Source organism: Brassica napus, chromosome C4 (assembly GCF_020379485.1).
Source record: "Brassica napus cultivar Da-Ae chromosome C4, Da-Ae, whole genome shotgun sequence".
Lineage (NCBI taxonomy): Eukaryota > Viridiplantae > Streptophyta > Magnoliopsida > Brassicales > Brassicaceae > Brassica > Brassica napus.
The window spans coordinates 23,775,517-23,796,956 of record NC_063447.1 but is presented as its reverse complement, the minus strand read 5'-3'; the positions used below and the strand labels follow the sequence as shown (position 1 = coordinate 23,796,956).

Here is a 21,440-nt window from a genome sequence, read left to right as displayed (position 1 = left end):
ATGATGGGGTCGCACCCTGGAGGCCGTGTAACTGCATGCAGCGTTAGATGTTTGATCTTGGAATATCAAATGGAGATGATGGTTATATTTATTTCCCCGCTAGGCTCGGTTAGCCTTGGTGGTTTTCCGGGTTTAGTCTATACATATATTATAAGTATGAGTGAATGGCGGGTGTCGTTGAGATGATGTTTAAGATAAGATTCACATCGGTGAAACTATAGGCCTTATATATGCTTTCTTATTCGTTATGGAATATATTTCCACTGCATACAAATGGAGTTGATTACTCGAGATATTACTAATATACGTTGGGGTGCGGGACTAGGCTCACTGAGTAAACTAGTTACTCATGACTCATTTGTGATGCAGGTAACCAGTAGACGGGAGACCTTACTCTAGGACGGGAAGGAACAGCATTAGCCAGCGGTAGTTTTATTATCCTTGCAAAGGCGTTTTGATATTTCTTATGTATAAGATTTGTTGACCGAAAACCTCGAGGTTAATTTATAACAAATTTGGTAAGATGATTTTAAATGATATATGAAGAATGTTTTCAAAGTACGGGTTCCATATGATATTAGTCCTTGTCTGGACGAACTAACTATCGGGTATTGCTTTTTCGGGTTGAAAAGCCTAAAGTGATATCTGATAGGATCGTTGGTGTTCTTTGGTTGTTGGTCTAAGGCGATTGGAAGTATTCTGAGAACCTCAGATCGACCATCGAGGAACATCGACCGTGTCATTTCCGCTTATCTACGATCGGGGGTGTCACAAAGGTGGTATCAGAGCATGGTTATACGATGCTAGAATGGGACTTGTTTCAAATGTTTTTCGAGTCAAAATGAGTCGCAAGGATAACTAGGATATGCTGGCTGGTTCCTTCATTTTAGAATAGATAGTCATGGGTAGTTACCTAACAGTGATCTTTCATAGAAGAAGCACCGAGACAAGCTTGAACGGATTGACTTTACTTACCGATGTTACTATCATCAGGCTCGAGTTTGCTACCCTCATGGTGGGGTTCACTACCGTCCTGCTAGAAGTCAGTAACCTCATGCCTTCCTGCCTTTCTTCTGAGTTTAAGTGGGGGATGCTAATACTTTAGAGAGATTTATGGGACAGAATTGATACATCGAATACATCTCCGGACTCGTGTGTTATCGATGTCAAGGTGGGTGTTGTTTGTGATCCGATTCAGTACGATTCAAATCCACATGATCACTCAGATGCACTTATTCATCCGGCTTCTCAAGTCTAACCAGCTCATGCTAAGACGTACAAGCACCAGAGCCATACAAGCATGATTTCTTAAGCATTTGTTTCAAGCTTAGCATTGGAGAAAGAGATGGTTTGACTATATTACAAGATGATGGAAGCACCAGAAGCATTCTGTTTGCAACGGAATATCATGAAGCTTATGATGCAAAGAAGAAGAAGTTGGGACCATAAGATACTCAAGAAGGACTACACCATTCGAAGTATACTTTGGCTTGAGGCAGATTTGGGATCCAACACTCAGAGCAGAATATTCACGTGGCCGTTGTTCAGAGAATTACAAGAAGGATTTGGCAGCAAGCTATTTGGAGATGAACGCTATGAGTTGTTGGTCGAGAGTCAAGAATTACTTCAGAGAGTTGTGTTCGAGTTGGACAGATTTCATGAGTTCAAGAAGTAGTATTTTCTACACAAGGTATGGGACCAATTGAAGATTCAGTTTACGGAGTTGGTACACTGAGATGTTTCTGCCAGGAGGTTAAGGCTGAGTTAATCATATACAACAATTTAAGCATCGAGATATGTGGTCGAGTGAATTTGATTCATCAATTATGCTTTGGAGAATAAGCCAAATATCCGACAGAAAATCTTTGGGAACTCAGCCAAGAATTTTGCAGTAGATAAAAGAGCATGGAGGTTTAGAGCTTCGAGGAGATACTAGAGTATGACGTGAATATTAAAGAAGTTATTGCTGAAGAAGTTCACCAAATCCTACAGACCGTTTAATTTCCAACCAGTGAAGATTGAAGGCCAGTTTCAAGTAGTGGATTAAGTCGCTGAGATGATTTTGGGTGTACGTTTCATCAGATCAAGATCAAAGAGCCCGAGTTGTTATGGTGGTGACTTTCCAGGACAGTATAGTCGGGATCCTCCAAGTGCGTGAAATTCTTGATTGTTTGCATCATTGTGCTTTGGTGATTCTCTTGTGAAGAGTAAGGATGATTATATTACCCTTGCCCATGAAGTTACCCAGTTCCTTTACCTATACCTAGGATACCAATAGTTGAACTTGTTTGCGCTTCCTTACCATTAGTCTTGATCCAAGTGTTAGGCCATTTGGGTAGAGCCTACACTTTATGGTTGTCTAGACCGTCAAAACCCCTGAAAGGTCCAATCACAGGTTTGCTCCTTATCCCATTGTGTGTTATGTTCATTTTTAAAATTTTATGAATGATTGAAAGAACAAAAAAAATGTGAATTGTGATCAAGGTGTCGTATGAGACCTTGCCTATGGATGGAATTTTCCGCCCATATTGTGTTTGATTCGGGAAGCACACATAGTTGTAGTTTCCGAATAGTGTCATAGTTGTAAGCAGGATTCACTTTAGTGAATTCAAGTACCCGTTCTTATTCCTGGAAGTACTGGCTGCCAGTTAAAAATTTATGGTATGCCTTTCCCCATTCCTTAGTACTTCCGTTAGAGCGGTATGTTTCTATCTAGAGTGAGATTGGTTATCTAGTTATCGAGCTCAATTAGGATGTCGTGGAAAGAAGTATTTGGAAGAAGACCCGGCACCGTTGGCCTATAAAGTTACTCTACCAAGTGTTTGAGCATCGCTCATATCAGTCTGGCAAGATGAAAACCTTTTGGGAAAAAGGTGAAGAAGTGTAATCTAGTAACTTGATCGTTTAGAAAGTAGAAGATGAAAAGGAGCAGAGTAGAAGACAATCTGATAATCAGGGAAGATGAAGATGTGGTTAAGGCATTGAAAGGATGGTCGACATCTAAAACTAACCCGTTCAGTATTCTTTTCAAACCTGGATTCACTGTAATAGCCTAGGGATCTCACCAAGTGGTTCTCGCCGAGTTCTAGTAGCATTTAGAAGATTTGTTTGAAGAAAGGTTTCGTTCGATCTAGGTCTTTTCTGAGGGAGTGTCCATGTCAGTGATAAATAAGAAGGACGAGATTTTGTGGTTATGTTTAACTCTAGCTGACGTGGCTATGGTCAAGTATCAACTTTCTAGAATTTATGAGTGGTTAAGATCAGTTGTAAGGTCCAATTGGTTTTCAAAGACGCTCGATGGATGCATCAAGTTTTAGTAAATCCTACTGCTAGGAAATTGGAAGTGGGATCCGTTAGTCAGCAAGTTGGAACAAGGATTTGTTGGAAATTTAGAAAAGATGTTGCTTCTATCGAATAATAGTCGTGTCCAATCTCTGTTATCGAGATTCGAAGATCTTTGGATTTACCATTAGAATTTTGTTCAAGAGTTGAAACCCATATCAACCGCAGAGCTGATTGATTGAGAAAGGTATTACCTTGGAATGAAGTAAAAAGAGTAAAGAAGAAGGCAATCATTTAGAGGAAGTCTCTACGTCTATATACATCTTAGCCTTTCATGAGCCGAACCTGTCATGTAGTGTTGCATGGACGCATCTTGTATGGTTTTTGGTGAATGCTGATGCAAGACGATTGGATAATCGTTTATGCATCATGGGAGCTAAGGAGGCATAATGAAAATTATTCAATGCACGAGTAAGAGTTGGCTACAATTTTATTTGCTCTTCAGAATTGTTTATCATTTCAGTATGGAGAAAGAATGCAAGTGTTCACTGATCAAAGAATATCCGTTGAGGAGAGGGAAAGTTGGTGTCAATATTGAGAAGGAATTCAAGAATCATGAAGCAGAATCGAAATGATTGATTTGGTTATTTTACCAGGAGAGAACAGAGATGGTTTACTAGTTTGTATTTGAGGAACTCAGTTGAGAAATGAGAACTTAGGAGGAACGGAATGAAGATAATTTGGTGGATTATATGAGGAGTGTTATGTACACAAGGTTAGTTAGAAAAACGTAGGAGAAGGAACTCAAGTTCTACCAGAAGATTAAACTAGATAAGTAGAAAAGAGATGTTAAGTGAACGCCGAAGAAGATTGATGAGTTAAGGAATAGGTATGACCGTAGGGCATATGGGAATGCCAAGATTTTCAAGATATCAGAGGATGTATCAATACATAAAGTATGAAGTCGCCGTACAAGAGTACTCAGTTGGTGAATCAAGCTTGGTATAGACGGACTTGTTGAATCCTCAGTTGCTGGACAGAAGAAAAAAAATCATAAAGTAATAGAACCAGACTTGGTCATGGGAAACATCAGAGAGATTAAGTTGTTCAGAAGATTAGGAAGAGGGTCTCAGATAGATCAGAAGTTGTAGAATAAAGTAAGGAAAATCAATCTTGGAATGGGTGAGTGTGTGTATTTGAAAATAGCACCTTTGGTCTGGTTCATGTTGGTGTGATTGATCGTGCATGTTCTTGTTTGATTGTTGCACGGTTAATCAAGTTAACATTCACCAGACTCGAGATGTTACCATCACGTATGGCACATCACCTAACGTTCCACATTATCATCTTGTTGTTATGAGGGAAAGCAAAATAAAAAAGTTTGAGAAGTGATAGTCTTCAGAGACTCGTGATTATTAGAAAAAGTATCCATACCGCAGTTGACAAGAGTTGTGTAGTAGTAATGAATTTGTTTCTTTCTCAAGGTGTTCGCTCAGAAAAGAAAGGATTGATTGTAAGAGTCGGGGAACCGAAAATCAGTTGTTTAGACATAAGCAGATGAAGATAAGTTCAAAGCTGATATCCATAACTCTTTGCAGATCTCCAGTGTTCAGTAAAGTGTGTATAGCTATGTTATGAGAATTCGGGGACGAATTCTTTTGAGGGGGGAAAGAATGTAAAGACCCTCAAGAACAGATAGGATATTGGTCGAGAAAAATTCCACTCGACCAGTTTGGAGTTGGTTCGACCACAATTAAAAATAAAAATCGACCCGGTGATTGATGTCTCGACGGGACTGTCTTGTGGTCGATAGACTTTCCCTTGATAGTTCTGACCGAGTATTAATTAAAATGGAAGATTTTTATTTAAGCTGGACGATTTTATCCGAAAGCAAGACGAGATTCGACGGACATGAAACGTTTGGTCAAAAACTGCCGAAAAGACCGTTCAGCTGCTTGGTCGGTCATGTGCGATGCACATGATTTTCACCTGCTTGCTTTCTGGACCAGTTATGTGACGTGCACCTGCCTACATGTCTGCTTGATTCATTAAAAATTCATGTGCAAGTTACCAGCTGCTTGATGTTTCTTCATGAGAAGGAAATGAGTTTACTACATGGGAGGGAAAGTGTGATTCAGCTCACCACTTGTGTCTTACTTCTGTCCTTTCTTGCTGACTCTTCCTATGCTGTTATCCTCTCATTTATTAACCTCTGGTCTTCCAGGGCGAGCTCATTAAGCTCCAAAATCAGACTGAAAATACAGAGAGAAAGAGAGAAAGAAAGAGAAAAAAAAATCTGTGAGGAAGAACCATGTAAAACATTCAGAGAAAATTCAGAGAAAATAAGTGAGCTTGGATGACCCTTTCTCACCATCTTCTGGCTTGAATCAGTGACTTTTGGTGTGATTAATATCTGAAGGTTTGGCTTCCTGAAGTTGAGAATCATCCATGTTCTTCAGCCTTTGATTTTTATCCAGTAAGCGTTTATCGGTTTTATGAGAAAAGTTTTGGTTAAGCTTCAGTCCATATAAGACAACCCAAACGACTTGTCCTTTTTATGATCTTGATCCAACCATAAACTCTATTTTGAAAGGTTAAATCGTGGTTAGCTTGAAGTGAGACTACTAGCCCAGTTTAGTCAGTTGAGTAAAACCGGTAAGCTTCAGCCTCTTGCGTCAGTCATGTTCTGATAAGAACCAGTTGATGATATCTTACGAAGCCGTCTGGATCAGTTGTCTAAGCTCTTGTAAAAGTTCATTTTAGTTTTGGATTTAATCAGTCTCATGGAACTATTAGCTAATCTGTTATGAGCTGATTGGATTTAATCTGAACTAAATTAATCTTGTTCTAAACTGAACTGATCTTGGTTTGATCTTAACTGAACAAAGCTGAGCTATCCTTGAACTGCAATGATAAAGATTGTCCTGAATTGATCCTGTCCTGAACCAAACCTATCTGAACCGAGCTTGAACTGATCTGATCTAATTTGTTTAGCTTGAACCGTTTGTGAACTGATTAGTCATGTCCTGAATCGACTTGTCTGAACTTAGTACGTTGCTCTGTTTTGATCAGCTAAAGTATGGAGCTTTGCTAGTTCAATCCAGTCTTCTCAATCACTTTGTTTTAATTCAGATGGTCAAGGAGAGTGGTCGGATCAGCCTGCCCAGTCCTTGTGATCGTTTTGAATCTGAAGTGTACCGGAAGTGGAGTGTGATTAGCTTGAGCTCGAGTCAAGTCTTCCTTAGCCAATCTCATAAAATAAAAGGTGAGTCTAGATGGATGGTTGATCAATACCGAATGTAGATGATTGATAGGCTTTGTCTCTTGATCAAATATTGAATTGGTGAGGTGTTTACTTAGTGTAAACACTTATTAAATATTTATGAATGATCATAGAGTTTATTCCAAACCTTAGTATTTGTTCTCAAGTACTAAACTTATGTATAGTATTAAATATATAAGTATAAATCATGTGAAGTCTTATTGTATACTCACTCTCCCGAAAATTCCTGCATTACCGTGAATTGTTCCTGCGATACGGAACAAGGTTACGAAGACACGATGATGGGGTCACACCCTGGAGGCCGTGTAACTGCATGCAGCGTTAGATGTTCGATCTTGGAATATCAAATGGAGATGATGGTTATATTTATTTCCCCGCTAGGCTCGGTTAGCCTTGGTGGTTAACCGGGTTTAGTCTATACATATATTATAAGTATGAGTGAATGGCAGGTGTCGTGGAGATGATGTTTAAGATAAGATTCACATCGGTGAAACTATCAGCCTTATATATGCATTCTTATTCGTTATGGAATATATTTCCACTGCATACAAATGGAGTTGATTGCTCGAGATATTACTAATATATGTTGGGGTGCGGGACTAGGCTCACTGAGTAAACTAGTTACTCATGACTCATTTGTGATGCAGGTAACCAGTAGACGGGAGACCTTACTCTAGGACGGAAGGAACAGCATTAGCCAGCGGTAGTTTTATTATCCTTGCAAAGGCGTTTTGATATTTCTTATGTATAAGATTTGTTGACCGAAAACCTCGAGGTTAATTTATAACAAATTTGGTAAGATGATTTTAAATGATATATGAAGAATGTTTTCAGAGTACGGGTTCCATATGATATTAGTCCTTGTCTGGATGAACTAACTATCGGGTATTGCTTTTTCGGGTTGAAAATCCTAAAGTGATATCTGATAGGATCGTTGGTGTTCTTTGGTTGTTGGTCTAAGGCGATTGGAAGTATTCTGAGAACCTCAGATCGACCATCGAGGAACATCGACCGTGTCATTTCCGGTCATCTACGATCGGGGGTGTCACAGACTATGGTGCGAGGAGACGCACCAGCCAGGTAATACGACCTGAATACAAGCATGTCATGGTCCAAAACGTGGTTAAGGAAATCAGATAGCTGGAACTTAACCAAAATAAGGCAGAGGCAAGCTCAATGGAGCTGGACAAGCGAGCCGGTAGCTGGACGAGGTCCGGGTGAAGCTCGATGAAGTGAATGATCAGAATGGATCATGGGAAAACTAATTCTAGGTCTGGAAATAGATCAAGGGATTTTGAAGGATTAAATAAGATGAAGGAAGCAAGCTAGACGCAGTGTATAACAGCTGGGCGATGCGGTAAGCAAGCTCGACCAGCTAGGTGAAGTGTAGTGCAGATCGGTGTAGCTCACTGAAGTGTCGGTCAGCTCCCTGAACTGGATGGTGTAGCTCACTCAGCTGGGTCAGCTGGGGATCAGCTTAACTCAGCTGGACTGAGTGTTCAAGTCTTGGGCAGTTGGGTCGGGTCCGGACAGTGGTCGGGCCATGTTGGCGACCCGTGTGTGCCGATGGGCTGGTGGGGTCTTGGGATTGAGCCAGGGGCATGGGCAATCCGTGTGGGCTTCAGTTTCACATGTCCAGGAGTGTTTTGACAGTTCCAGGGCGTCTGGTAACTGCCATAGGCGAATGGGTGTGATCTGGACCATTGATTAAATCAATGGCCAGAAATGATACCGAAAGGGTGCAACCTTTGGAAAGGTCAATACCCCTTCTTCTATATAAGGCAGGCAATTCCGTGCCTTTGCAGGCACGCCAGGGCTTCCTCATACACCCTGAAACTCAAATAAAAACAGAGAAAAAGAAAGAGATGGTCGGATTGCATGATCCAAGACCAAGAGTGGTTTAAAGGCCATAAAGAGGCAGTTTTGGAAGAGATCAAAGGGGAAGTTATAAACGACCCTTTGATGGGTTTTGATTCGTGTTATTAACACCCAAAGCATCCTCCAGGGCCTTAGAACACACGAAATTGGTTATGGAAGAAGATAGGAGGCCGGATCCCACTTCCAATGGTTGAGAGAGCCTTGAAGGCAGATGTGTGTAGAAAGGCAGTTTCATGGGCACTGAAGGGGGGAGTGATGCATGACCCATGGATAGTGTTTGATCGTGGATGAACATGTCCTTGGCTTCCTATGTGTCTTGGAAACACACGCAGATAACCAGGAGAGAAGGAAGAAGGCCAAACTCTACTCTTAGAGGCCAAGACAGCCTTGAAGGCAGATGCAGTGTAGAAACTGGTTTCATGGGAGTTCCATGGATAGGAACATTGGTGCGACCCATGGAGAGATCTTATCAATATTGGAAGTATATGATAAGGATTGATAGAGGCGTGCACTGGAGGATCATGGCCGAACATCATAAGGAAAGTCACATGATCTAATCAGATCATGTGTAAGGTAACCGATTTTATAATTACTTTCTAGTTTGTATATCCGTCTCTTGTGGTGTGGTTAAGGCCAAGTATGGCACCCCCCTTGAAGACCATATGTGTTGATATAAACTAAGGATCTAGGACCCTGAGAGAAGGGCTGATCTTAGTTGATCTAACTCATCCATGTGGGATGGAAGTTAGAGGCCACTCATTGGATAGTGATCCATGGTGGATCATGGTGTGTGTTGGATCTGATCATGGTGTAAATCAATGATCCGACTCATGGAGACATGAGGAACCATGTGGAGAGCAAGGTCGAATTCGTTTGGAACCAGCAACAAGCCGTGGAGGTGAGTAAGGCCAGTACTAAGTGGCATGGACCACAAGTATGGGGCCGGGTGTGTTTACCCAAGGAAGGCCGTGTGTTATCTGGTGTTGGGCAAGGATGGACGACCTGATCCATAGGTGATGAATCAAGGTGTCTGATCTGATTGATCAAAAGATGCACCGGTTGTAAGAGCAAGATTGATCGGGTTCATTGGGACATGGTTCTATGGTCGGTTAGGTAAGTGTTGTTGGGGTCAAAATCGGTCACGACGGAATCAATGTCTGAAAGTCCGTAAAAATCAGCATGAACGTTTTTACGAAAACCAAATCTTCGAAAAAGATTTATTTTTACGAAGAATCTTGCGGAGAAAACACATTCACGAAAAATCGGAGAAAAGCCCGAAAAAGGTCGCATGGTCGCTACGAAGCGACCGAGCGCACGTCCCGCTCGGTCGCTACGTAGCGATCGAGCGTCCGTTCCGCTCGGTCGCTACATAGCGACCGAGCTCGAGCCAAGCGTAGCGACCGAGCTCTTCCGAAACGTCGATACGACATTATTCCATGCATTCTCGTCTACTCTTCGATGCTATCTCCCGAAGACCGTAGCAAACCCATTTCATGTTTCCCGCCATTCTAAGTCATCGATCAAACTTTACGGTAAAAACCGCGGAAAGTTCGTTCTTTATCGAAAGAAGCCGTAATAAACCCTTCGAGTCAGAAGACGGCCCAAAGGGACCTAAGACATGACTCGAGGCCCAACTTACGATTTCTTAACCAACAGCCCGTAAGCCGCATGACGGTTTACGCTTGGTTCGCAAGGAAAGATAAATGTCAAGTTTCCGCGGATAAATACGAAATTTTGAAGATAATTACGAAGATCAGAAAAAATGGAATATCTCCATTTTTATGCTGTGACGGCTTAAGGGCAGAAGAGGAAAAGCGTAAACCGACCTAGGAGCCAGTATATAAGGAGTCCTAGGCGAGAGGCATGAAAAAAGACTTTTTCAGAGAAAACTTAGCACTTAGAGCAATTAGGCAACTTTCCGTTTTTGTTATTTCAAGCTGCGGCTCGACTAGGTTTTGCAGTCTTAGGTTGTTAGAACTAGGAATCTCGCCGACAGCTCTCATAGCGGAGGCTTCTACGTTGTTGTAACGCTCATACGCGAATTCGGAATAAAACTCCTTTTGCTCTCTTTTACGATTTCTTATTTCTTTTCGTCTTTACTTGCGTGTTCTGATTGCTTGGCGTGTGGTTTAACAGATATCCGGGACCTCTGGGAAATTAGAGTTTTCCTAACTTTCCTAATTTAAACGGAAATCGACAGTGCGAATTTCGGTTCCCACAGTTTGGCGCTAGAAGGAGGGGGGTACGGATTACTCTAACTCATAGCCGCAAAACGCTTGATCAAAACAATGTCTGGAAATACGAAAGAGAAAATCACAGTTCACAACAACGCTGGTAAGAAAACTCCAGCCGCCACTGCACCTATGGCCAATGCCTATGTGTTTAAGGTGAGTTTGGTCTCAGAAGAAGTAAACAATACTAGAAATGGGTCGAACAGAGGCGTTTATTAGATTTCGAGATGATGTTACAAAGGTGGAGAAAGTAAAAGCAAGCCGGAGCTCGTGAGAGCTTAAACCGGAAAAGTACAAATAGCAGAGAGATGATTGTACGGATGATAAACCCTAATCTCGCCGCTAAGTTTGTGTAGCTAAGTGTCGATGCCTTTCTCCTTTGCTTTCCTCTCCTTTTATACTCTGTTCGATTACCTTAACCTAAACTCTTTTTACTAATTGGGCTTTGTCGGCCTTTCGGGCCTGATTATGAGATGCTCGCTGAGCCGTTGAGTCGATCAACCTCGCTCCGCTTGCTCTCTGCTTCGACTATCAGCGCTCCCTGTCGAGTCGATCTCTCGAGAATCGGCTTCTGCGCCGATGTCGACTCGGTTTGCTGGACTGGGCCCTTTGTTCGATGGGCTTTGTGGATGGGTTAAATCCATCCCCAACAGTAAGTCCCCCCCCAGTTCATTGATGGTCGAGCAATCGATCTTTGATGAATTTGGTGCCTGTGGTTCGGAGAACAAAAGGTTCAATCCGAGCAAATGACAGGTCGTTGGGGAGTCAATCCGTTCAATTGATACTCCTCGATCGAGGGAATGGATTGATGCGTCCGTTTCTCACGCGTTGCGATCGTGAGATAAACGCTTACGGGTCGAGAATACGGACCGGCGCATCTGTTGATCACGCGCCTAATTGGGTTTAGGCCCACTTAGGCCTTATTAGGCGCAATGATGACGCTTTGATCCCCGCGCTTATTTCTCTCTATAAATAGCGACCCCCTCTCCACTTCTTTTCATTTTCCTCCGCAGCGCTAAAGGTACTTTCTCTCTCTACGCTCCTTTCTCTCTCTTTATCTCTGTTTTTAGATCTGCGAGTATCCGAGATGTCGTCATCTCATCGTTTGACGCGAGAACAAAGGGAAAGGGGGCGGTCTCTTCTCGGGACTCCGGCGATATCCATCACGAAGCGATGATGGATACGGGGAATATGGATTTATCGCAGCGTCTCTTGGTCTCGGAAGCGAGAGAACAGTTCCGGGGTGACGACGACGGTCAAGAAGCGGTCGACGCCTCGATTGTCCCGATCAGCTACTACCCTGGGAACATCTTTGCTGAGGAGAGCCCCCTGGAGGTTTGGAGAATTCGACCTTCGGTCGTCGATGGACAAAATTGGTCCAACGTCGAGAGGACGAAGTCTACCGTGGAGTCGGTGGAAGCTCTCCTCCGAGATCTCAATGCACATGGGGTTTCGTTCATCGTTCCAAAACGGGATCAGAGGCCTTGGTCGCCTCCGAAGGGATATCAATGCATTTACGAATCGTATTTTCGGAGCGACACGAAGTTGTGGTTTCCAATTCCCCGAATTGTCACGGCTTACGCGTTTCGCAGAGGAGTCGCCTTAAGCCAGTTGATGAACGGTTCTCTTCGGTTAATGGTCGTTCTATCGGTGATCGCGGCTGAGGCAGGGACATCGATGAGTGTGAGGTCGTTTGAAGAGTTGACTTCAGTCTCAATTTCCGATGATGGGCTCGTCTCGACGAGGATGCGCCCAAATTATAACGTGGTCACGGGGTACCCGACCAAAACCTCAGACTGGCAGCGTTCGTATTTTTATGTGAAGTCGAACAGATCAGCGTTCGAGGAGCCTCCGAAGTCTGGTTATCGCGTTCTCTGGAATGCAGAGATGGGTACTGCGCAGTATCTTATGTGACAATTGTAGCATGTGCTCGTCTAACGCGTCTCTTTTCCTTTTGTAGTTGGTCATCCGAATCTCGCCACTTATCCCGAGGATTGGAAGGAGAGTGCTCGGATCGTTGCGCTGCAGAAGCAAGATCACTGGGAGGACTTTACTCGGGAGAGAATTCAAAGATCCATAGATCAAATTGCTAGTCGTGAGTTTTCTTTGGTTTTCCTTCTGCTTTTCCTAGCAAGTGAATAGCGTGTATTAAGAATTTTTCTTTGCAGAACGTTGGATCTCAAACTTGCTTCCCCTCGTCAATCAATCGACTTCGAAGAGACTATCCCTCTTTACTCAAGCTGAGCAGAAAGAGATCAACCGAGCCAAGACAATGAAGCAATTGCCCGACCTTAGCCTTATTGTGGCTGAAAAGATAGGCGCCAAGCGAGGCGCTTCTGGGAGCAGGGTTGGCCCTTCGGGGTTGGAAGCGGTAGAGGCGACCCCAATTGCTGCTGAGCAAACGCGTACTGGTGGCTCCTCGAAGAAAAGCAAGAAAAAGGCCGAGGATCCGAAGGAATCTTCTGAGCCCGGGCAAACTGGGGCAGGCGGTTCCTCTAAAAAGGGGGGAAGAAACGGAAAGCCGGAGATTTGCCCGCCGAGGACGCTCCTAAGAAGAAAAAGATGAAGAAGAAAGAATTGGCTATGCCCCGCTCATCCTCGGTCTGCGAAGAGGAACTTCAGGCTCTAGTTCCTGAAGCTATCCCTGAGGTTGGGACCTCGGAGGATGATGAGAATGAGACTATCGCCCTCCGCCGACGGAGACGGGAGAGTCGAGTCACCGAGGAGGTATCCCGTGGAACCTTGGCCGGTGATCTACCTTCTACTGAGGTTCCGAGGGGAATATCGACTTTGGGCGGACAGCGGGACCGCTCGAGGAATGAGTCCCCTGCTCATGTCACGGAGGGATCTGAGACCCGAGTATCCGGTCGCCCTAAGGAAACCCCGGCAGATGAGTTCAGATTCGAGTTTAACCGTGAGCTTCCGCTGGCTTGCTACCCGGAAGATTGTGCTCGCCTGTTACGGTTGGTCAAAGGCGGTCCCGATCAACTCCCTTCAGTGGGAGATCTCATCTTCAAAGATGAGTATGAGCACGCCTCTTGCTCGTCTGTAAAGGTAAGCGGTTGTTCGTTCCCTTCTTTTCCGAACCTTAAATTATTTTGGCTAAGTCTTTTGGTGTTTTGATCAGAGCCACGGCGACTGGAATGTTCTGGTCGGGAAGTATGACACAGCCCTTAGGCGGGCCAGAGAGCAGATCCGTGAGAGCGAAGAAGCCAAGAAGAAAGTGGAGGAGGCTCTTCGGGTGTCTTCGCGGGAAAAGGCTGAAGCCATTGCTCGGGAGAAATCTCTCAGGAAAGCGTTTGACGAGACGCGAACGTCTGATGCGGCTGAACTGCAGATGTGTAAGGAGGCGATGAACAATCTCGAGTTCGTGGTGGATAAGCAGCGGAAGGAAAAGGCTGATCTAGAGGCAAAAATGGCTGCGGAATTGCTAAGGCATTCCGAGGAGATGGACAGGCTTCGGAAATCTCGTAAATACGAGGTCACGCACGAGAGGATTCGCGTGCTGATTGCCATGATCGCTAAAGCCGAGAAACGCTTTCACAGGATTTCCCTTCGTGAAGACAAAAGGGACAAATACGACGATGCTCGGTGTCTCTATAGTCAAGCCTTCGGGACGAGGAAATGTCTCGAGCAAATCAAGGCCTCTGGTGTTGAGATCCCGCAGGAAACCATCGACTTCTTCATCGGGCAAGAGAAGCACTACGAGGAAGAAGCAGAGCGTTTGGAGGTAAAGGAGATTCCGGCGGAAGATCTTTGCCTTTCTCCGCTAGTGTTGGAGTCTCGATTTTTAATCGAGGAAATTGTGGCGTCAGCTTGACCCGTTTGGGTCGAATATTAATCTGATCGATTCGGAGGCCGCTATTGCTCTGCGTACTCCTCTTCGTCCTGAAGATCCGGTGGAGAAGCCCGCTCAAACTGCTGTATCTTCCAACCAACCCACCGATCAAGATGCTGATCTCGCGAAGCAGACATCGGCGGGAGCGGTTGTTCACAAGGACGGGGCAGTGCCGACCATTGTGCTAACAGATTCCCCCGCTAAGGCGTCGAAGAATGCCAGTTCATCTGCTTCCTCGTCGGAAGACCCGGAGAAGGGTGACGATGATCCCGCGGGGATGCCTATTGCGGACGCGACTGCTCCAGCCCAGCCAAATTTGGTCGCATCTCGGGTCCCGGAGAAAAGACGGTGATGGTGGCAAGAACCTTCCCGCTGGTGACGAATGGGTATCTGGTCGAGGACCTTCTCTTCCTGTTGTAATTTCGCAGTTTGCTTTTTAGTAGACTTTTCTCCTTATGTTGTGTTTGGGTCTCGTTGAGACCTTTGAACCTTTATGTACCCGTTGGCGCATATGGGTCTTGTTGTTCGATACTCGGGATGTTTTTCCCCCTTTTTTTTTTAAAAGCTTTTATCAAATGTTTTCTTGCTTCGAATCGTAACTCGTTTTCTCGTTAAGTCGTTCCCGACAACCTTGTCCGTAATTGAATATCAAAGATATATAACAAGAAAAAACAAGGCAAGGAGTTTTAACGATTTCCGAGGAAAATATCTGGATGCTCCGCGGTAACCGAGAGAGATTTGGTCGGCCAACTCATTATTCTCTGATTTGCGATAAGATCCAGAAATTTCGCTCGTGAGTCGTCAATGCCTCAGCATCGGTGACGCGGGACTCTGTTTTTCCCGTCGTTTGATATCTGATCAGGATATCTTCGACCAAGTGGGATGAGTGCTCGTGCGCCGCTTTCGAGTTAAGGGGCTAGCATCTAGGTTTTTTACTCGGGGGTGAGACGAAATGTGTTTTTTTTTTTAGGTTGGGGCTGGACCCCGTAGAGGGATGCCTACGTACCTCCGGGGAGGATCAAGCCTTTCGTAGTTCATTTTGGTCAAGTAAAAGTGACTTGGTAGTCATTTACTTGGACGAGTAGAAGTGACCGTAGGGTGCATCTACTCGGGTTTTTTTTTTTTTTTTTTTTTTTTTTTTTTTTTTTTTTTTTTTTTTTTTTTTTTTTTGGGAGTAAACGGTGATGTAAATCATTTTACTCGTTCCCGACAGGTTACTCGTTTTACGAATGAGAAGCGAGAAGATGCATGGAGTTCCAAGCTCGTGGAACTGCTTCTCCGTGGGAAGTCCTCGAGTCGGTATACTCCTGGTTTGACGACTCGAGTGATCTTATATGGTCCTTCCCAATTTGCGCCGTTTTCCAGCGTTGGGTCCTTGGTGTTTCAAAGACTTTTCTCATAACCAGATCGCCGAGCTCGAGGGGACGCGAGCGGACCTTTTTGTTATAGTAGCTCTCGATTTGGTTTGGTAGTTTTGGATTCGGAGTAAGGCTTGGTCCGCGCTTTCCTCTAGCCTAGCCCTCGAGGGCATCTAGCAGCATTTCTTGATTAAGTTTCGACATGCTGAGGCATCTTGGACCCGGCGGAGACTTGTTACATTGACCTCGGCTGGGCCATTGCTTCCATCCCGTAAGCGAGCGAGAAAGGGTAGATTTTGTCGCTCCTCGGGGGGTTGTCCGGTGCGACCAGAGCACGCCGTCGAGTTCATCATCAGCCCAATGTCCTTTTTGAGATCGAGGCGCTTCTTGATTCCGTCGATGATGATCTTTCGAGGATTCTGCTTGTGTGTCCGTTTCCTCCTTGAGGATACCTCGGCGTTGAAGGGCTTAGTCGATGTTCCACTTATTGCAGAAATCTTTAAAGTTTCCGGACATAAACTGTGATCCGTTGTCCGTCACGATCTCGTATGGCAGGCCGTGGCGACAGATAATGTTCTTCCAAACAAAGCCCGCGAACCTCCTTCTCTGTAACCTGCGCGAAGGCTTCTGCTTCAATCCATTTGGTGAAATAGTCGGTCAATACCAGCACGAAACGACGTTGGCGAGAATTCGGCATTGGTCCGATGATATCCATCCCCCATCGCATGAATGGGTAAGGTGCTGCGGAAGTTCGCAGTAGCTCGGTTGGACTGTGGATACTCGGAGCGTGTCGTTGGCATTTGTCGCATCGTCGGGCATATGCTTCGCGTCGGTATTCATAGTTGGCCAGAAAATCCCAAGTTCCAATCTTCAGGGCTAGTGACCGACCTCCGAATGGTTTCCACCCCTGCTCCTTCGTGAGTCTCCGCCATTACTAGCTGCGTTTGCTCTCGGCAAAATGCATTTCAGGAGGACCTTGTTAGCCGTTACTCGGTGGAGTTCTCCTTCCATGACGACATAGTGCGCGCTGCGCCTCTTTAATCGTCTTGCGGCCCATTTATCCGTTGGAAGTGTGCCCGCGGTGAGATATTGGATGAATTCAGTCCTCCAGTCGGGTAGTAGCTGATCTTGGTCTATCATCTCGGAGTCGTCGTTGGTCTCTGATAAGGGCGTTGTTTCGGGTTCTGTGGTGACGAAGTTAGCCGACTCCGTCGAGATGTCGATGCTTGGCTTCTCGATTCGGTGGATTGGAATAGTTCTTTTGACTTGATCGCGTAGCTTGCTTCCGAGTGCTGCGAGCGCATCCGCACAGACGTTTTCTCCACGAGGAACCTTGGTGAGCTCGAAGAATTCGAATTCTTTAGCCAATGCTTGTACGACTCGGAGATAAGCATCCATTCTGTCGTTGCGCGCATCGTAATCACCGCTGAACTGACTGGCGACAAGCTGTGAGTCGCAGTATGCACTGAGTCGCTTTGCCTTGACTGCTTTGGCGAGGCGAAGGCCCGCGATGAGTGACTCGTATTCTGCTTCGTTGTTTGATGCTGGGAAACCGAAGCTGAACGACTGTCGAATGAGCTCTCCCGATGGGGATTGAAGCTGAACTCCTGCTCCAGAGCCTTTGTTCGTCGAGGAACCGTCGACATGCAGGATCCATATTGGATCCGAGGTTTCCAAATCTTGAGCGAGTTCCGGAGATAACTCCACGAGAAAATCGGCGAGGACTTGAGCCTTAGCAGCGGTTCTGCACTTATAGGTGATGTCGAGCTCTCCGAGTTCGATCGCCCATTTGGTAAGACGGCCGGCTCTGTTCGTGTTTTGCAGGACGGTTCTGAGCGGCTGGTCGTGAGAACTTCTACCGAATGTGATTGGAAATATGGGCGGAGTTTCCTCGCTGATTCGACGACGGCCAGGGCCATCTTTTCGAGTGTTGGGTACCGGGTTTCTGGTCCAGTCATCCTCCTGCTCATGTAGAAAACAGGTCGTTGTTCTCCTCGGTCCTCCTTGATTAGCACGCTGCTGACTGCGGCGGACGAGACCGCAATGTAGAGGGATAAAACGTCGCCTACATCTGGTTTCGCCAGGATAGGGGGGGTCGTCAGGTAACATTTGAGCTGACCAAAAGCCTCCTCACATTTATCATCCCAGACGAATTTTTTGTTTTCCTCCTCGGAGGAGATCATAAAAAGGGAGACATTTATCGGTTTGACCGGGAAATGAAACGATTTAGTGCTGCAATTCGGCCTGTCAGTCGCTGGACTTCTCGGCAGTTTCTTGGACTGGGCAGATCGAGCCGGCCGATATTTGCTTAGGGTTCGCTTCGATCCCTCGCTGCGTCACTATGTAGCCTAGAATTCTCCGGATGATACGCCGAAGGTGCATTTGGCCGGGTTTAGCTTCATCTTGTACGCGTTTAGGATGTCGAAACACTCCCGTAAATGTACCAGGTGGTCGTCTGCTCGGATTGATTTGACAAGCATGTCATCAATGTAGACTTCCATCGTTGTACCGAGCTGTTTGGCGAACATGCGATTGACAAGCCGTTGGTAGGTCGCACCGGCATTCTTCAACCCGAAGGGCATTACTTTGTAGCAGTACGTTCCTCGGTCGGTTTATGAACGACGTCTTCTCTCGGTCATCAGGATGCATCATGATCTGGTTGTATCCCGAGAAAGCGTCCATGAACGTGAGCATTTCATTGCCGGCGGTTGATTCGACAAGCCTGTCGATGTTCGGAAGCGGATAGCTGTCTTTCGGGCAAGCTTTGTTGAGGTCAGTAAAATCGACGCACATGCGCCACTTGCCGTTCTTCTTCTTGACAACGACTGGTTAGCAAGCCACTCGGGTAACGAACTTCTGCTATCGAGCCCGCGCTTAACAATCGCTCGACTTCCTCGACAACTGCTTTGGATCTTTCGGGACCCAGCTTTCGTCTCTTCTGTCGAATGGGCTTGATATTTGGGTCTACGTTTAGCTCGTGAGTCGTGATGGACGGGTCGATTCCCTTCATGTCGGTCATCGACCAAGCAAAGGTAGACAAGTTTTGCTTTAAGAATCTGTGATAGTGCGCTGCATCTCGTCCGACAAGTAAGCGCCTACTCGTAGCACTTTACTTGGGTCCGATTCGTCGACTGGGACTTCGAGCACTTCTTCCTTTTGTGGGCAGATCTTGCTTACAGGAGGGGAGATCGAGTTGACTAGTGATTGAGATCGCTGCAATTTGACCGTGGCGATTAGGAGATCTCGCGCAGCCCGTTGGTCTCCTCTTACTGTCTTAAACCGTACCGTCCGTTCCCGGGAATTTAAACGCACTGATGATACGTTGATGCGATTGCTCGCATGGAGTACACACCATGGAGTGCCTAGTATCACGTGGTAGGGAGCCTTGGTGCTGACTACCGAGAACTTGACCATCCGTGCTACTCCCTCTCTTGTACCGAGAGACGGATAGTTCCCATGATTACTTCGGAAGAACCATTAAAGCCGGTGAGAGTCCTGATGACGGGTTCACGTCTTTTAAGTAAGTCGATTCCCATTTTTTCGAGAGTTTCGCGGAAAATGATATCGACCGAGCTACCAGTATCGATCAGCACTTTGTGTGACGTCGTACTTATCGATGGCTAAAACGACGAGGAAGGATCGTTGTGAGGGAAAGTTACTCCGACAAGGTCTCCAGTTGAGAAGGAGATTGGGAGATCAGTTGGGACCTTCTGCGGCCAGCGCTGCGAGGTATCCACCATTCGTCGGTGATCTTTGACTGCTCGTACGGAATCTCCGCAAGGTGGAGATCCTCCCATAATCACGCTGATCCGCGGCCTGACCTTGATTGCTTCCTGGTGAGAAGAGCTCGGAGGTCTTCGTTTTCTTTCGCGACCCGGCCTTTTTGTGGTCCAGTTTTGCACGCAAATCACACCGACTCGCGCGTTAAGCTGATCTCGTAGATCGACGATAGGATGGCCTTCCGTAGTTGCCAATGAGGATCCTGGGCTCGGCGAATGCTTAGCTCTTTTAGCATTGAGCTCGACTCGGAGGTCGGATGATCCGAGAGTCTTGTCAGTCGTTGGCGTGGTCTTTTCGTTTGAGGAGTACACGTAAGTCCAACGGGTCGAGGGCTTCCTCGAGATCGCTCTCTTCGTCTGATGAGGACTCCGTTGGGCTCGAATGACTTCAATCCTTTGTCTGGCTGCCGGCGGATCCTCGTCAGCCGAGGCGTCACCGTCATCGTCTTGATGTGGGATTTGCTCGGCGACCTTTGGTTTTTGGTCTTGACGCGTTTTTTGCTTGATTTTTTCGCTGATTTTCCTGTCCTTGTTTCTTTCTGCTCCAATGTTCTCTCGCTTTTTGGCTTCGGAGAGGATCTTAATTTCACCGCTTTCGAGTGAGGAGAGGAATTGCGCAAAAAGTGTTTTTGCACTCCGAAGTGTCGTGACCTTTTACACCGTGGAGTTTACACGATTTAGTAAGCCTGGTGGGGTCCGGGAAGATCCCGCTGCCGAATCGACCTGGGCGACCGAGGCTGGCGCTGTTGCTCGGGGGATTCGCTTGGAGGATCGGTTTCCCGATGAAAGGTGTTCCACTTCTTCCCGTTTTCGTCGACGACGTAAAGGAGACCGCTCTTACGGTTATTTTGTCGCTTTGAGCATGCTGACGAGGTTCGACGTGAGCTGTGACGGCATTTTTAGGCGCTGATTGCTTCGCCGAGTTGTGCTTGCTCATGATGGCTTTAGTGTCTTCTTCCATACGAATGAAGTTGTGAGAACGAGCAACGGCATCTTGCAACGTCGTGGCGGTGCATCGATAAAGATCTTCTCGGAACTTACATTCCACAAGGAGATGTTCCTCAAGGCATCGACGGCGATGTGGTCTGGGATATATTGATTCTTGACACGACCGACTTAAAACGTTCCATGTAATCGCGAAGATTCTGATCCTTCGTTTGCTTGAGGTTCCAGAGAGTCGACGCCGTTGCTTCACGCTTGGTGAACATGATATAAGTCTTGAGGAAGGCCGAGGAGAGCTCTTTGAAGCTTCTAATTGAATTCTCTTCGAGTCCCCGAGAACCAGTTAAGGCTTGCTCGTTGAGTGTTTCAATGAAGAGTTGGCAGTATCCCGCCCGCGTCTCTTTCGTCGGGGGCAAGTCTGGCCCTTGCTACCGCAATATTGAAGGCTGTCAAATGCTCGACGGGATTCTCCCCTGGTTTGTACTCTGGAAGGCGCAACTTGTCCATCTTTCGGAGTTTAACCTCCGTCAGTTCCTCGGTGAAAGGAGTACGCGATGTTGATGCGATGACACTGTCAATCTCGGGTACTGCGCTCGTTGCTTGGTGGATCCTTGAACTCATTTGTTGGAAATTTAGTTTAAGCTCGGCGAGTTTCTCGACGGTCGATGGATCTGACGTTGTAGGAAAAACATCGGCGGCTAGGGTTTCCGCGAGTTGGAGAGTAGGATCGACTGGGTTTCGTCGATCGTCCTTCCGCCGGAGTAGGGGGGTTTGTATTGAAAAGGTGACGACGAAGCGGTTGAGAGTTACCGGTGGAGGCGCTAAGAGCAGCTACGATAGCGGCGAGTA

General features: G+C 46.1%; 2 protein-coding genes across 2 annotated transcripts; both read left to right on the top strand.

Annotated features, from left to right (window-relative positions):
• The first annotated feature begins 11,801 nt into the window (after window positions 1–11,801).
• Window positions 11,802–13,226, top strand: LOC125585908 (meiosis-specific protein ASY2-like). Its single transcript, XM_048755628.1, has 4 exons — window positions 11,802–12,565; window positions 12,635–12,769; window positions 12,843–13,163; window positions 13,216–13,226. Exons 1-4 carry the CDS (start codon window positions 11,848–11,850, stop codon window positions 13,224–13,226), a joined length of 1,185 nt encoding a protein of 394 aa, XP_048611585.1. The 5' UTR covers window positions 11,802–11,847.
• Window positions 13,151–14,864, top strand: LOC125585907. Its single transcript, XM_048755626.1, has 3 exons — window positions 13,151–13,728; window positions 13,802–14,479; window positions 14,532–14,864. Exons 1-3 carry the CDS (start codon window positions 13,237–13,239, stop codon window positions 14,862–14,864), a joined length of 1,503 nt encoding a protein of 500 aa, XP_048611583.1. The 5' UTR covers window positions 13,151–13,236.
• Window positions 14,865–21,440: the final 6,576 nt, after the last annotated feature.